This window comes from Elgaria multicarinata, chromosome 9 (assembly GCF_023053635.1).
Source record: "Elgaria multicarinata webbii isolate HBS135686 ecotype San Diego chromosome 9, rElgMul1.1.pri, whole genome shotgun sequence".
NCBI classification, from domain to species: Eukaryota; Metazoa; Chordata; class Lepidosauria; order Squamata; family Anguidae; genus Elgaria; species Elgaria multicarinata.
In genome coordinates this window covers 56708107-56724876 of record NC_086179.1, presented here as the reverse complement: position 1 = coordinate 56724876, position 16770 = coordinate 56708107, and the positions used below count along the sequence as shown (strand labels likewise).

At 43.5% G+C, this 16770-nt stretch overlaps 1 protein-coding gene across 1 annotated transcript in view; it reads left to right on the top strand.

Moving 5' to 3' along the window:
* Positions 1-996: 996 nt before the first annotated feature.
* Positions 997-16770, top strand: part of XPOT (exportin for tRNA) — a 33317-nt gene continuing 17543 nt past the window's right edge. The window contains exons 1-7 of the mRNA XM_063133940.1: positions 997-1212; positions 10822-10955; positions 11926-12008; positions 13942-13998; positions 14959-15028; positions 15196-15414; positions 16453-16637. Of these exons, the coding sequence (XP_062990010.1) occupies positions 10896-10955; positions 11926-12008; positions 13942-13998; positions 14959-15028; positions 15196-15414; positions 16453-16637 (674 nt within the window). The 5' untranslated portion in view covers positions 997-1212; positions 10822-10895. The remainder of the gene's footprint in view (positions 1213-10821; positions 10956-11925; positions 12009-13941; positions 13999-14958; positions 15029-15195; positions 15415-16452; positions 16638-16770) is intronic.

The following is a 16770-nucleotide window of genomic DNA, read 5'->3' as shown; positions in this document are numbered from 1 at the left end:
ATATTGTTCCCAAGTGTTGCTAACACATGCCACTGTTTTTGGTATTTTTTTTAATATAATGGGGTCGTTCCGGCTTGTTCCGTTCCGTTCCGGCTTTTACACCGTCCCCGGTTAGGCCACACACGCTGATGCCGCTAAATTCCGGTCTTCTGTTTGGATTATTATATAGGGATTAGCAAAACGACAGCGAGTCTTTCAGATTGCAGGCACGGATCCACGAACTCCGTAGAAGCACCCCACAGTAAACTCCCTTACTAATGTTTGCTCTAGTGTTTGCCTTGTTTTCCGTTTAGACCCCAGGCACGAACAAGTGGCGGCAATCGTATGCCCTTGTTTTGGAGAAAATCAGTGCGATTTCTTCCAAGTAAAGACGAGCAGGCTCGGGCTGTACTCTTATACTTTTCCTTGAGGATAGTAAAGGAGATTTTTTTATCAAGGGACTTGCGAATTTATTAAATGCGGCTCGTTACAGAACTACCATTCCCAGCTTCCCTTTAGGGAAGCCATGAGAGTTAGACCGAAATGTGTGTAGTGTTGGCATGCTGAGAGCATCCACACGCGGTCGAGGGGAAGTAATGAAACGAAACAGGTTCAAGGGGAAGATCGCCGTTTAAATGATTTGCGGATCTCACACTAAAAGCCAACAAGGTCACTAATCCCAGCTAAAGTTTCGGGTTATTTGCGGGGACGACTATTTCTTATCTGATGAGGACAAAAACACAATTAGAGAAGCTGTGGGACAGCTCATCTCTGATCTAGGCAGAGCAAGATGACTACACGTCCCAGCATGCACTGCACCCCACAGAGAGCCTTTTTTTCCCGGCCTGCAACTCGCTTCTCTTCCCTGATTGGATGGAGTATCGTAAGCGTAGGGAAAAACACTATTTCTGGGATCTTGGCTTTCTTTGGGGCGGGTTATTACAGGGCAAACCCCATGCCTGTTTGAAGGTTTTGTTGCGGGGCATGCTGGGAGCTGTAGTCTGGTGCATTGTGGCAGTTTCCCGGGCGGAACTGGGAAAAGGGAGGTGGGGAAACTGCGTCTCCCCCACCCACCCCCGACACGCAGTAGCCTTGCGGCGAGTTTCCTGCCCGACCGCGAACTCTGCAGCGGGTGGCCTTCTTTGGCTTCCTCTGCCCGGTCCGCCTGCGGTGGTGGCGACCTCTCAGGAGTGCGCGAACGCGCAACCGCTCCCTGATGGAATAGTTGGGAAGGTAATGAAATGGGACCAGGGAGGGAGGCGTGTGTTTGGGGCTGAATGCGGGCTCCAGAGTGGCCCTGCTGATTCGGGAGAAGATGGAGGGGCGGCTGCCCCACTCGGGATGCAGCGGAGGGGAGAGGGCGCGCTCGTCCGCCCGCCCGCCTAGGCAGGCCCTGTTGGGCAGTGGCGTGGCCGCCTCGTGATCACAGGTGCCGGTAGGCAGGCTCTGGGGTCGTGCCTCTACGGGCGGATCCCCAGTCGCCTCGAGGCGAAAGCTGGGTTAATGTCTGCCCAGTGGCTGCAGGTAAGAATGGATCCTGCGCCACATGGATGTGTTTCTACTGCTTGCCCTTGGCTATCATCAGTGTGTGCCAAGGAGCAGTCACTACAGTCCCCACGTTGTTTATCAGCATATAGGGGGAAAGCTTGTGTGTGCGCGCGCGCGCGTGTAAGCCCCTTTTTTATCGTGCCCACTGTGAGGACGAAAGGATGATTGAAAAATAAGTTCTTCACGTTAAGCCCTCTTGAATGTGAACCTGTTGTACTTGCGCAGCTGCCTGATGTTAAGGAGTGGGCAGGGGCTGGCTCCTTGCTTGAAAGTGACCGCTAGCTAAGCTACTCTTTGGTACTCTTCAGTTGCCCTCAGTGTGTGTATTCACAAAGCTGTGTTAATGGATAATTAACTTGCATTCTCATAGGTAAATACCTTGCTTGATATTCTGTTGTTTCAGGTGGTAATAAAACTTTTCTTTTACAGCTCCTTCATGCAAGTTATGGTGCAGCACAGTGATGAATATGCATGTGTGAATAGGAGCCAACAGCCTTATCTTATGCTAGTCAAGCATGCTGAAGCTCATTGAAATCAATAAGTTTAGTTGCATCTAACTGCAGAAGAACATAAGTGTAATGCTGAATCAGACCAAAGACCTATCTAGTCCAGCATTCTGAATCAGACCAAAGGCCTGTCTAATCCAGGCACCTGTGGAATGCCCACAAGTAGGACATGATAGCACCATGATGTATAGGATCAGGTTATCGGTGTTATTAAGAGCACAACCTAAAACTTTTCTTTCCTCACTGGTGGCTACTACCTTGTGCAGGCCCAGCCCAAGGTGGGTTTCTGCCTGACGCATTCCCCTGTCCACCTGACCGCCAGTCACTGGGGTCTCCTATCCTCCCACTTGAACAAGAAGCAGCTGGCAACTTGCTCGCATCCCCGCCTCTCTCAGAAGTCTCAATTCTTGCGAGACTTGCAGGACAAGGCATGGGAGTCTCATGAGACCTCACCTCCCAAGACTTGCGAGACTTGAGAGTTCCAGGAGAGGTGAGCAAGCAGCAGACTGTTTCTTGTTCCGGCTGGTTGCCTGTATGACTGGCCTGCTGGCTGGCTATGCAGGTGAGCAGCTGGAACAGGAGGCAGTGTGACCAAGGTGTGTCCAGCTGCCCATTGGGCGGGAGGTGTGCAGGTGGGTGGTCACCATGTTTTGCTCCCACCGGCCATGTGCAGATGGCTGGCAGGACCAAGAGGTAGTGCCCATGGCCTGCCGGCTCCCCAAGCAAACAGTCCAGGTGGGTGGGAGCCACCTGGGAGGCCTGTGGAAGCAACCACTTCTTGGTCCTGCTGGCTGCTTGAAGGTGGCCAGTGGGACCAAGGAGCAGTGACTGCACACACGGGCACAGTGGTGGCATGCTGCTCTTCAAAATGTTGCCGTCTGATGTGCCCACAGCCCTGATCTTGTGTGAAAGAATAACCATACAAAGAGCAACAGAGTATTGTGGCACTTTAAAGATTAGCACATATATTATGGTATAAGCTTTTGTAGATCACAGTCCACTTCATCAGATGCATAAAGTGCTTTCTGACACATGTGGTTGAGAGGGATTGTAAACAGTGAGGTTAGAGGGAAATGACCTGCAGAAAGTTCAGGCAGTGAAAATCAAATTATAAACAGTGGCTGTTTACAAACATCCTGGCATCACATAAGCTAATTAACACAATGTAGTGTTATATTTAAAATGTGGTTATCCCTATTCAAGATACAGGAGATAGAATCAAACCTCTTGATGAATTGTAACTCTATGTTGTTCTAATCACCCTTTGAAGTTGTTGGGGGTTTCCCCCTCAAGAATGGCCATTTTAAAAGTCAGTGACAGAGTCTTCTGAGAGGCTGATATGTTCTCCCTCTGGTTTTCGAATATTGCCTTTTCTGATGCCAGATTTTTGTCCATTCTTTTGCATAGAGACTGTACTGTTGAGAATCCAGAAGGATATTGTCCTGTTCAGAATCCAGAAGGATATTGATGGCAGATGATGACATATAGCACATTGGAAGATGAGCAGATGAATGCATGCTGTGGGTGACATCATTAGGTCCTCTAATAATGTTGCCATAAATAGATATGGGTACAGAGTTAGCATCTGTTGCAGGGACTGCTCCCTGTATTTGTGCCTTGTTATGTGGCCTGTTCCTAGTTAATAGCAGAATTTGATGGCTAGATGTGCATTCCTGATGGCTTGTAGTCTGTCTTTGCGGGGGATGTTGGTGTAAGCAGTGTATGCTTGTGAACTGCCCAGAGAGCTTCAGCTATTGGTCAGTATAGAAATAAAATAAATATACTACTAGTAGTATTAATATTAATAATAGCAAGAATGGCCTTAGCTAGACCTAGCATTTATCCCAGGATTGTCCTGGGGTCATCCCTGTTCATGTAAATGACATACAGGGGATCCCGTAAGCAGGCAGGGACGACCCCAGGACGATCTCAGGATAAACTTAGGTCTAGCTAAGGCCAGAAACAACCACAACCTCAGCATCTATGTTAACTAGCATGACATTATCTGAGAGTTTGTCAATTAATTGTAGTTTCCTCAGGAATTCAGTGGAACCTAATGTACTTTGGAGTATTGGTGGCATGTGGTCTGAGAATGGCATCTGTATAATCATATACCCCAACTCTGATAGTACCAATGCCTGAAACTATGAGGTGCCCATGCTTGCCTAGTTTTTGTATTTTGTGTAATTGATAGAAGGCATTTGGTGAAAGCTCCTTGAGTGTGTCTATGTAGATTTGATTTTCCACATCTGTGGGAAATTCTATCATCAGGTTGTGTGGTTCCTTCTGGTATTCTTCAGTGGGGTCTTGGGATGGAGCTTGTAAAACATCATTTTGGAGAGTTGCCTCCTGTATGTAGTACTACTGGTTCATGACTACAACAGGTTGCAGATGGAATCACATGCACAGCTAAAACTGTGTGGTAGATGCTGCATTTTTTTATTACCTAAGCCTGGGTGTGGTGGCAGAAGCGCTCTGTGTAAAAACTTAATCCAGTATTACAGCTGTCCTTTTGCTATACAACAGCCTTCTCCAACCCAGTGCCCTCCAGATGTTTTGAACTTCATCTCCCATCAGCCCCAGCTGGCATTGTCAGTAATCCAAGGAGTTGTAGTCCAAAACAACTGGAAGCATCAGGCTGAGGAAGGATACAGCATGCTAATCATCTCCTTGTTGACAGTATTCTGTAGTGGTGCCAGTTCACACATTAACCCCCACACACACACACACACACAAAGAGGTGCAAATCATTAAGGATTGCATAGTCAGGTGATGTCAAGTGATGTACATGCACATCTGATGTTAATGAATCTACATTGGGATAGCTGAACAGTGAGGAATGGTAGGTTTTATCACTAAAACTTGTGCGTGGCAGACTTTCAACTCGCAAGCACCAACTAAGTCCCTTCATGCCCCATTCATGCTCCATGTCCCAATCAGAATGTGAGTGGGCCTGGAAAAAGACATGAGTGGAGCAGGAAGAAGGCACTTGCTAACTACTTAAAGTAGCTGTCTCCTATACATGCTGGCCAAGTTGCTTTCCGTGCAGAGAGGCCCGGCGCTGCTTGCCTCTCTTTGCACAGGGGAAAAAATGAATGCTGTGGTGTTAGTTATGTCACAGGAAGGGCTTTGGGGGAGGGGCCCCATCCCTTTGACATTATCCACCTCATCAGGCTTGGTCCAGAGGACTAAAAGAGATTGTCCTCCGATTTAAATGCTACATTGATGTGTAGAGAGGCAGCTCAATCCATGCCATAACACAGAGTAAAAAGCTGTGGTGTAATGCATGTGGAATTTGGCTGTCTGGCTAATTCTACAGACAAGAGATAGATAAGACTAATATATTCTTGACAAAAAGGGAGATCCACCCAGATGTAGGCTGATAATATTTTTCAGACTGTAATCCTAAATATGTTTACTAGAGAGCAAGCCCCATTGAATACAGAGGGACTTAATTCTGAATAAGGACATATTGGGCACTGTGCTTTCGGGCGGATTGTGAGCAATTATTTGAAATCTTAGCCCATTGTTTTTTGTTTCTTTGCAAGTCTGTTTAAATAAAGGGAAAATAAAAATGGCTGCTTGGAAAAAACACTTTGTGAAGGTTAAAGTCTTATGTCCAACTTTATTTATCTTTCTGGCAAGAGGGATATTTGGCTATTTTATATAGATTCACTCCAGCATTTAAATTACTGTTTCTGAATCTTTCTAAAATGGATGTTTTTGTTTTCGAAAAAGGAGCATAACATGTAAGGCTAGGAAAGAAAAATAAAGCATCCTTGTACTTCATTAAACATAATTAAACATCTTGGCGTCAAGTGGATAAATCACACTTTCCTGAAATAAATGCTTATAATATTCACTCTTTAAGGCCTCATACTCTTTACCATGGGAGGCTCTTCTTTCAAGTCTGTAGATGGAGTATGTTACACACAAACTGCACATTACACAAAATCCTGCAAGAGTTTCAGTCCAGTGTTAAGTTGTCTTTTGCAAACATGAGGTGCTGCAGAAATAGTGACCCATATTTACCTTTTCCTGTGGTAAGAGGCAACACCCTTGTTCTTGCTCTACACTGCTTGAGTGTGCGTATCTAAGGCAGTAACGTAGGAGTGAGGTATCTTTAGCTTTCTAGATGATGTGACTACAACTCCCATCAACTTCAGCATAGCTAGTGGTCAGTGATGACGGGCATTGTAGTTCAAGGCCATAGGTTCCCCCACTCCTGAACTGTAGAGTGCTTGTCATTCAGAAGTAGAATCTGACAGCCTAGATAGGTTTTGTTGCTTGAATTTATAATTTAAACCATGTTTTTATCTTGCCTTTCAGCATATCTACCCTTTTCTAGAAATGGGAATGTTGGGGCCATACCATTTGGTCTTTCTTCTACACTTGATCTACCTTAAAATGCTATTGCTTTGGGGCTAAAATATTCAGTTGTGCTTTTTAAAGATAAAAGCTTATATTCTCTTATCGGGATAAGGTGCCAGCTTATTCCTTTTATTTCTAGGACAAAAATGAAAACTTGTTAATTATTTCACTAGCCATCTTTCTATAAGATGCATGATGATTGAGCTGCTCTGCTGTCACTGCAAAGTCAGTTGGATGTAGGCTGTTTGAAAGTATGCTGCAATCATTTTGCATTGTGTGATATTTCAGTCAGAAGAGAACAATGGCATGTATGTACATGAATAGGGGTGGGTGGGATAGCGAAAGCGTTGCAGGAGGGGGTGTAGTCCATCTGTTCTTAAAGGAAAAAATCTGGCCATATATTAACCCTAATGTAGGTTAGTGGGAGTGTATTTCTGCCAAAGAAATGGAAATAAGATTAAAATAACATAGTTTTGTGGAATCTGTGTGGAAGAAGTCAGTATGCTTCATGATGAATATCTGACCAGGTTCACATGATCAAAACTAGCCACCTTGGCTGGTTTAAATTGGTGGTATGTGATTAAGCCTTCAGGATTCTGGTCCCAGTACACAACAAAGCAGGCAAGGGATGGTAGGCCTTTCCCCTTGCCCTCAAGGGGATCACCTCATGACGCTTCAGATGACCATTTAAATACCATCCCATTCTAAAAATAATTTTAGAAAACAACGATGACCCAGACATCAATGCCAAGTAAGAACCTGTAAAAAGTGGTGGTGGAGCCTGCTGCTCTGGGATTGACAAATCCCTTAGGACAACCTTCCCCAACCTAGAACCCTACAACTCTAAGAATGGTTGGGGATGCTGGTAGTTATAGACCAACACATCTGAAGGCTGCCAGGTTGGGGAAGACTGCTTTGGGAAGCCCGGTGAGGTTGTTCCGTGTCTTGCATCCACGAAGTTCCTGCACCGGTGGGAAAAATGAACCACTCCCCAGAGAACGCAACAGGATTTGTTTATTTCTTTATTTAAAACATTTGTACCCGCCCTATATCACTAGGATCTCAGGGTGGGATAGTTTATCTATCTCTGAACCTGTCTGTTCGTATACTTCACAGGCAAACCACAAAAAGCATGTCTCCTTAACAAAAATCTGAATCTGGCAGATGGCCCATCCCTTTATATTCTGTTCAGAGAGAGACATGTACAGGGATGTAATCCTCTCTAAAGGTGGCAATGGCATGCAGTATGTCTTTGTTGCCAGGTTCTTCTATCTAGTGGATTAAGTTGCTTATTCATTAATAAGTGACCAAAAGTGTAGTGTTTGTGACTCCCATCCACTTGCACCTCTTTTTTTTTGACCCACTGTATAGTTATTACTCAGAGATTGTAACCGTATACCCTTGGGGTCTCCAATATGGTGACCACAGAACACCTCTTGGTGTCCCCCAGGTTCCTTGTCCCTTCTGATTTTTATTTATGAAAAGGTTTTTTTCCAATTAAAATGATAACTGGGAGGCTGGAATGCTGCAAAATGAATCACCATCTTTAATTGGGTTCAAAAGACTGATTTTGTGTTTTGGAACTCAGACCCCACCTCTACTTTGTGCTAAGGTTCTTGGACAAGATACTTTTTCTTTTTGCTTCACTACTTTGCCTACTGGGAAATGAGTATTTTTGACTTGCCATGCCTACCATGGCAGCCATTTTATGAATGGGTAACCTCCATGTCAGTCATTTTGTGAAAGTACCCACAACAATCCCAAAATTCCAAATGTGTTGACCAGCCCAAAAGGGTTGTGAACTCCTGCCACTTGGGAGTAAACCCTATTGAATGCAATAAGATGTTCTTTTAGATAGATGTGTGTGTACAGGATTGCACTGCGAGTGTTGCATTGCTTTCATTCAAGAAGCCTTGTCATACTGTTTAATTGTTAGTTTTATTTATGTTATTTATTTATTTTGGCAAGATTGATATCTCTAGCCTGTCCACTCTTTAATATTTTTGTTAGATTAAAGAACATGGGAATCATATGTCTGTACACTTCTTTATCAGCTTTGAAAGAGGCCTTGAAAATTCTTTTGTTTTGCTCTGCTTTTAGTTAAAAGTGCTGTGTTGAATCTGTTATTATTTATACTGTTGCTGTTTTAAATTGTTTGAATTGTTTTAGTGGACTTGCTATGCTGGAGTGAGTATAGAGTATTTTGGGACTGCTGCTTTAGTTTTATAATCTTGAGGAACAGATTTTTACCTATTTCATGTTTTAACTTTGTATGTAAGCTTTCATGGGAGGGCTTTGGCTCTGAAACAGCATAGAAAAACTGGCAAATTAATAAAATGGCAATATCTTACAGGCTGCAGTTTAACTGCTGTGATACAGACCTCCTTACCTAGTCTGTTTTGTGTGGGCAGAGCATAATAAAAGTTAAGGTCTTTATGTTGCACTAGATTCAGTTCTGATATAAAGAGCAGTATATTTAAAGTGCCTTTTTACTGTTTTTAAACTATTTCCTTGTTATTAGATGTTTAACAAATAAGTTTTATGATAATGGAAGGGAGTATAAAGCATAAAATTGAAGAGCATGAAGTTCTAGGACTCACCCTGTTAAAGCTGTAGGGAATCTCGTCACTACGCAGGGTTGGAGAGGCAGGAAGCATATCTGAATTTTCATATACAGTTTTTGTGTTTGAATTGCCCAGTTATATGCAATTCAACACCAACTATAGATCATCAGTAAAAAGTCCATTGAAACAGACTTTTCAACTGGTGATCCGTAATTGGTGATTTGTAGTGTTCATGTTAATGGGATTTTGTATATCCATGTTCCAACATTTTATACTAGTACAAGTACTAACTCCATATAACTGGATCTCTTTAGTTACACCTCCTTACTTTTTAAATTTGCGTAACATATTTTAGGCGATTCATACCCTCCTCCTCTTGTTGGGCTTTAAGCTTCTGGATATTCTTTCCAAACAAGCAGTATATATTTATAAAGAGAAAGTGATAACATACATTTTTAAAGAGAAAGTGGTAGCATCTACATTTAATAAGAAATGCTTGACACATTGAAATAGTTAAAAATATCCATATCAAAGCCAAAGTGGAAAGTTATATTGTCAGCCATCAACCAGTCTTTTAACCTAGCAAGGTGTACTTTGGAGAGCTTGCTTTGATTCCATTTAGGCTGCGCCAAAAAGGCACATGAACAACTGTCTTTCTGGAGTTGTGAGTCGGAGGTGGGCACTCACAATTCATATTACCTTTATTGGTCAGTAATACAACTGCCTTAGATGGGAGTATATTGGAGTTTGCATATTATTCTAGAAACATCCTTATCTTTGAAATTGTTACATATACCGGGACTCCTACTCAAATCGTGGACTTGAATCCTGGCAGGTTTACCATGTTGGTTACTAAAAGGCTACTGTTAAAAACAAAAAGATAAATTTACTCCTAAACTTGAGAAATGGATTGAGGACATGCCTGTCCTTACACTTGGAGAGTAAGTCATGTCCAGCAAGGTGAATCTGGACCTTGAATTGTTCTCTGGATGAAGTTTGAAGGGATGCTTCCATGCAGGTCAACCTCTTCAGAGCCTTTATAACCTGCCTGTAAGCAATAAGAAAGATGCAAACACAACTGAAACAGGAATGACAGCATCTAGTGTACTCTCAGGAAGCTGCTTCGACGGCCTTTGTACCTGGTAATAGTATTTTCCCACCAGGTCCTGTATTGTTCACTCCAGCCTTCCCTAACCTTGTGCCCTCTTTATGTGTTGGACTGCGGCTCCCATTATCCCCAGCCAGGATAGGCAACTCTGACTGGCAGCAGCAGGGTCACAGGCAAAAGTCTCTGATATCACCTGATTCTTTAAACTGCATTTAGAGTTCAATTCTCAACACAGACTATGGCCATAGCTAGACCTAAGGTTTATCCTTGGATCGTCCAGGGGTCAAACCTGTTCATCTAGGTGACACACAGGGGATCCAGTGCTCAGGCAGGGGTGAACCTTGGATGATCCCGGGATAAACCTTAGGTCTAGCTGTGGCCTATCTCTGGCTTCACCCCTCAACACCACTGTCACTCTTTGCAGCCTTTTTTATTTTCTTTCCCATTACCCAGTCTCTCCCCTTACTCTGAGGCCTTCACCTCTCCCAGTTGCAACATTTTGTATTTCAAGCTTTTATTTGTTGCCCATTTGATTGTATGAGATTATAAACCAAAAGTTCTAGAGTAATATTTTTAAAACAACAACAATCCTGTAGTTGCTTTCTGTAGAAACAAGGTTGGGCAATTTTCTATAGACTAATGCAGAGAATAATTGTAATAACTGTCATGATTGGCTTGAGAAAATAATTGTAATGGCTTGAGTTCAGACTGTTTACTTACTGTTTTAATTGTATTTCATCTGCAGATGTATGCAGCTTCTACTGTGGGTGAATGGGACAATCCTGTTAAAAATAAGGAAGCTGGAGCATAGCAGCAGAAATGGATGAACAAGCTCTTCTGGGATTAAACCCCAATGCTGACTTGGACTTCAGGCAACGGGTAAGTTTAATTACACTTTTCTCATAATCTTTGTGTCGACAGGTAACTTCCCGGGCACTGAGATGACTTTGATTTTAGCTGAGAGTAAGAAGTTCAGACCTGCAGCCAAAGATCTGGCTGGTTCGAAAGTATGTGAAATTTATGGGGGCCTTTTCTGCCTCCGTCCTTGGTCCTCTAGTTCAGCTCTGTAAAGTTTTCACCAACTCCTTTGTTTTTTCCCTCTTGGTCACCTATTTTCTCAATGTTATGCTGCCTCTGCCTCTTTCTCTCAAGTCTGTACCATCTCCATATATTCTTTACTGTTTTTCAGCACATTGCCTACTGTACAGTATTTCCCTTCATTCACACACCCTATTCAGGCCTTCCTGCCCCTTACCTCCCCCACCCCACTTATTTTGGTGACCTGATCCTCGTTCACAGCCCTAGTCTTCTTAGCAGTCCTCTCTTTTTTCCACTTCCTGCTGGTAGCGTTTCGGCTGTTGGGTCTCTTGGCCTTGTGTGAGGTTTCCCCCTGCCTCTCTTTCTCAGCTCTCTATTTCCTATACTGTATTCCCCGGGCCTCTGCTTCCTCTACCCATCCTTCCCTCAGATTCCTCAGTCACCTCCCTGCCTTGTTTCCCTTCCTTCAGCAAACCTGCCCTCGTAAAACTAGCACAACTTCTAGGATACAGTCCTGTGCATGTTTAGACAGAAAAGCGTCCGACAGCTCCCAGCACTCCCCAGCCAATCATGCTGACTTGAGAATGCTGGGAATTATAGGCCTTGTTTTCTGTCTAAACATGCGTTGGATTGCACCCTAAAGCACTTTTCTCTGCTATTATTTTTTTCTGTGCTTGCTTCAGAGTCATGGAAAATCCATGTACCTAACTTTTATTTTGCTTTGTTTTGCTTTGTTTTTTCTCTTAAATGCTTCTTCAGCAACTTTCTTTACAATAATCAAAATGAAGCACTTTTTTGGGAATAATTTCAGGCATTGGCCTATTTTGAACAGCTGAAGATATCTCCAGATGCTTGGCAGGTGTGCGCCGAAGCTTTAGCCCAAAGAATCTACAGGTAAAACATTTTAAAATAGTTGAGTTTGTTGAATTTAATCTGACAGTGTTCTGCTGTTACAATACCTTGGCAAAAGAAACGTTTCCATATAAATACCACTTTTAAAATACAAATAATGTGTGGTGGTAGTATGGCCTTAAACAAGAAATGTTTTTAGCAAGCTTCTATAGTCATGCTGAAACTGCAGATACAGGATAAGCTTAGCTTTTTTAAATATACACAACAGTTGTACATGTATTTAAGCAGGTAACCAGACTTTGTTATGGTTAATTTCCTCAAGAGAAGAAGTCAAGACTGAGGATCAAGATAGCCATTACAGCAGTGCAACCTGTATGTTCCAGTGCAGATCATGCCAGATTCTTGTAAAGCGTTGTGGAGAGTATTTTTAGAAGTGAGCACTATCAGGTGGGAAACGGAGCACTTTTAGGCTGGCCCTCCCATGAAGTGGGATGAATCCTCCAGCAAAGGAGGAAGGGCGAACTACATGTTTCCCCCTTCCTACTGCCAAAAGAGCCCCTCCCATCACCAGAAGCACCCCCCCACCCTGGACAACAGGGCTCTCTGAAGCTGCTGCCCGGCTTGGCAGCACAACAGCGAAGGTTCCAGAGACTGAACCAAATGCTGCAGGAGGGCAACAACCAGCAGGGCTCTCCAGAGCAGCCACCCACCCTGTGCCTCACACTGAAAATCCTCTCAGGGCAATCCAGAGGGTGGACAGTCTCTCACAAGAGCTGCGTTAGCCATAAAAAACACCTGTGCATCTTGACCAGACCCAAATGTCTGGCTCTGAGGGGTCGTTCCCTTCAGCCAGGCATTGTGTGAGGGAGTGTTCCTGTAGATCCCCTGTAGTGTGGGCATTCCCAGGGATACTCCCTCTGACAGTGCCTAGCACTGAGGAAGGTCGCCTCAGGCCCAGGCCTTTGGGCCTAGCTGTCTCCCTGCAGAGCCATGCTGGCTGCTTTTTACGGCCAGTGCAGCTCTTTAGAGAACAGCAACAGTAACAACAACGCCGGCAGTTGCAACAAGGGGTAGGTGGGAGACGGGAGACATGGAGAGGGGGAGACGCAGTTGGGGTGGGTGGGAGTGGTGGAGGCTTTTGTACAAGATTTCTGCTGCAAAGCCTCTGCAGTTCTGGCCCTCTAAACTGCTTGGATAAGAGATTTACCTTGGAGTCCTATGTAAACAACTTTGAACTTCTTGGCTAAAGAGCCAGAGTATGAGTGAAATCAATCGACAAGCATGCATATGTTTCCTTATTTTTGCATCTACAGTCATGAGGAAGCAGGCATCCCACTGACTACTAAGATTTTATCAGGCAGGCTGGCAAGGGCGTGGGGAACATCTAGAGCAGGAGGGGAGAACCTCAGGCCCCAGGAGCCCAGTCTGCCCCTCTAAGCTTACCCAGACAGCCATGCCCCACCCCCATTCCCCTGACCACGGAGCATTTGATGGTTACCCAGCTTTTGGGTGTCCCCCCGCCCATTCTAAAAGTTTGAGATGCCTCTCCTAAGCCTTAGTTACTGGCAATAAGAGCTTTGTGCTAAAATATGCTGGGGTGGTTTGTTTGGTTTTTGTTGTTGTTATTTAGGCTCTGCCTGCCACTGAAATTTAGCCCTCAGGCAGGAAGAGGCGTCTCACCCCAAAGCTAGAGGCTTGTTTTTTGTGAACCTCCGGCCCATCTTGAGATGCTAAATACTGCATCCTGTACAGAATTCTAGGTTCATGCATTGCAGTCATGGAATTCACACCAGAGAGGGGAAATCCCCTGCGACGGATGTCTCAAAGTGTTTAGTTTATGCTAAGGTATCAAGTGGAATCTATACCCTCCAAATAGCGGGGCTTGTATCCAGTGCCCAGAGTGGGCACATCCAGCCTTCTGGTACAAATATGTGATTTCATTGCGTACTGATTGCACGATTTTTCTTTCTTTCAGTGATGATCACATCAAGTTCTTCTGCTTCCAAGTTCTGGAACATCAGATTAAATACAAGTGAGACAGCTTTCTTAAATGTATAGGGCTTTAATCGGTGGGTAGTAAACATATACTAGTAAGTAGAGCAGGGGAGAACAACCTCTGGCCTGAAGGGTTGCCCAAACTGGCTCAGGAAAGATTGAGCACCCTCCGGGAGAGGGGTCTCTCTGATTGAACATAACAAGGAGATTCCACCACACAACGTCCCAGTGTGAAGACAAGGGACACTAAGGGGAAATACTTTGTTATTTCCAAACAGAGATTAGAGATAACAAGGGATTGTAGTGTATTCGGCCAGGGGCTGCAGGACCCAGTCCTGCGAGTCCCAGCTGAATTGGACGCCTCCTTCCCACACTGCTGATGTCCCACCTATGAGCAGCACGGGAAGGGATTTGGCTGGGGCGTGTGGTGGCCAACTCAGCCGGGACTTGCAGGACTGGGTGCTGAAAGTCCCAGCCAAGTCCCTTCCCACAGCACTTGCACTCTGAGTGGGGCATAAGCGGTGTGGGAAAGACTTGGCTGGAGCTTGCAGAAACCGGATCCTGCAAGCACTGGCAGAATTGTGTGTTTTTTCTCTTCATGGAGAAAAAAAATGTGGGTGGCAGGTGTGTGGGATGACATCACGGAAAGGGGAGGGGCTGATGTCATTCAGCCCACCAGCTGGATGACAAGTCCCTGGATCAAAATAGGTTTCCTGTTCCTGGTGTAGAGAAAATCAAACTATTACATTTCTAGATTTTGTGTGTTTGAATTTCTGCCTTGTGTTTAAGGTTCTGGCTCTGATACGTTTATTCCAAGCTGTCTGGCAGTTGCACTAAAAAGATGAAAACTCCACTTAAAAACATTTCAGAATCTGAAGGGGTGTGTGTGTGTGTGTGTGTGTGTGAGAGAGAGAGAGAGAGAGAGAGAGAGAGAGAGAGAGAGAGCACTGAATTGAAATGTACAAATCCTTGTATATTGTTTTGTGCTGCATTTCAGGTATTCTCAGTTAACAGAAGTTCAACACCAGCTAATTAGGGAAACGCTCATAACATGGCTACAAGCGCAGGTGGGTTTCTTCACAACAAAATTATTAATATTCCATGAAACAACTGCTTAAAACTGTTCCCATACCTTCTGATTTAATTTACAATGTAAATACATAATTCCATATACCGTGTATGCTACATCTTGAAAGATTACAGTTAAAAAGCTTCTGTACTCTTTTTTTTTTAGATGGTGAATTCTCAATCAGAGAAGACGTTTATACGAAACAAAGCAGCGCAAGTCTTCGCTTTACTGTTTGTTACAGAATATCTCACAAAATGGCCCAAATTTTTCTTTGATATTCTGTCTGTGGTAGGCCTCAATCCTCGAGGTGTGGACTTGTATCTCAGAATCCTTATGGCAGTTGATGCTGAACTGGTAGATAGGGATGTTGTTCATACATCAGAGGTGAGGTTCCCTCGTTACAGGGCAAATGGGCATCCTGATCTGATTTGTGCAGAACACTAAACCATGGTTTAGCCAGGAGCAGAACATTTCTGGTATATAGTTTCACTTTCAAGAATTCTGGCTTGTCACTGCGTACAAATCTATTCAGAATTCGTGGTTTATCACAAACTTCAGTTAGTTGCACAAGTCAGCTTCAGAAACTACAATTTGAAGTTGGCTAGTTTAGAACCTGACCAGAGTTTGTGATAAACCATAGCCTCTGGTTTACATGTAACATCAAGCCAGGGTTCTTTGAAGGCGAAACTAAATGCTAATGAAGTCCTTCTCTCAGCTGCTTAGAAAGAGGAGAGAAGAGCACATGAGCCCAAGGCTTCACTCAGGCTCATTCCAGTTTCTGCATTTGGCGCTAAACCAGGATTTAGTGTCACATGTGAACTGGGCCTATCTATAAGTTGAGGTTTCTTAGTTCTTCATGTGAAAAAAAGCTTCTAAAATGACATTTCTGTTCTCAGGGTGGTAGTTCTAAGCTGAAGTCCAGGTAAACTTACAATCCTGTTCATGTCTACTTAGACGTAAGTCCTATTGGGTTCAATAGGGCTTACTTCCATGTATGTATATAGAATTGCAGCCTTAGTTTTTTAATCAACTTGGTCTCAATACCAATTTTATATCAACATTTTTACTTACTTTTTAAAAAAACCTAGCTGCAATAGTCAGAATATATAATTCAGAATTTTACTTTCAAAGTTGATATTTGATATAACTGTTCAATTAGTTAAATGTTAGCATTTGGGCAGGACACCATTCACCGTGTCCTGAAAAGGTAATTTAATACATACTTTGTACCTGAAATATCATTGTCATGACAAAGGGATATCAACCATACAGATACCTTGTAGGAACAAGAGGAACATTAGCTTTGTTTACTAGCATTTTGTTTGCTGTTCCAGCATTTTCAGTTTGCAAAGAACTGTCTTATACTCAGACTAGCACCTGAGTTTTTTTCTGTAAAGTCTAACATCCTTGTTATACTTACAGGAGGCTCGCAGAAATACCTTGTTAAAAGATACTATGAGAGAGCAATGCATTCCAAGTTTGGTGGAATCGTGGTACCAAATCTTACAAACATATCAGTATACAAATTCAGAGTTGACATGTCAGTGCCTTGAAGTAGTTGGAGCATTTGTGTCTTGGATAGAATTGAGCCTAATCGCCAATGAAAGGTAATGTGTTTTTTTAAATTGGAAATGCATTTGTTAAAGCAGTAACTGTGATCATAGTAATGAAATTTTAGGGCAGTCTGGATTAGGCCCCTTGAAAAGTTTAAGAAAAGGTAAGCCAGTTTTCTTCAGTATT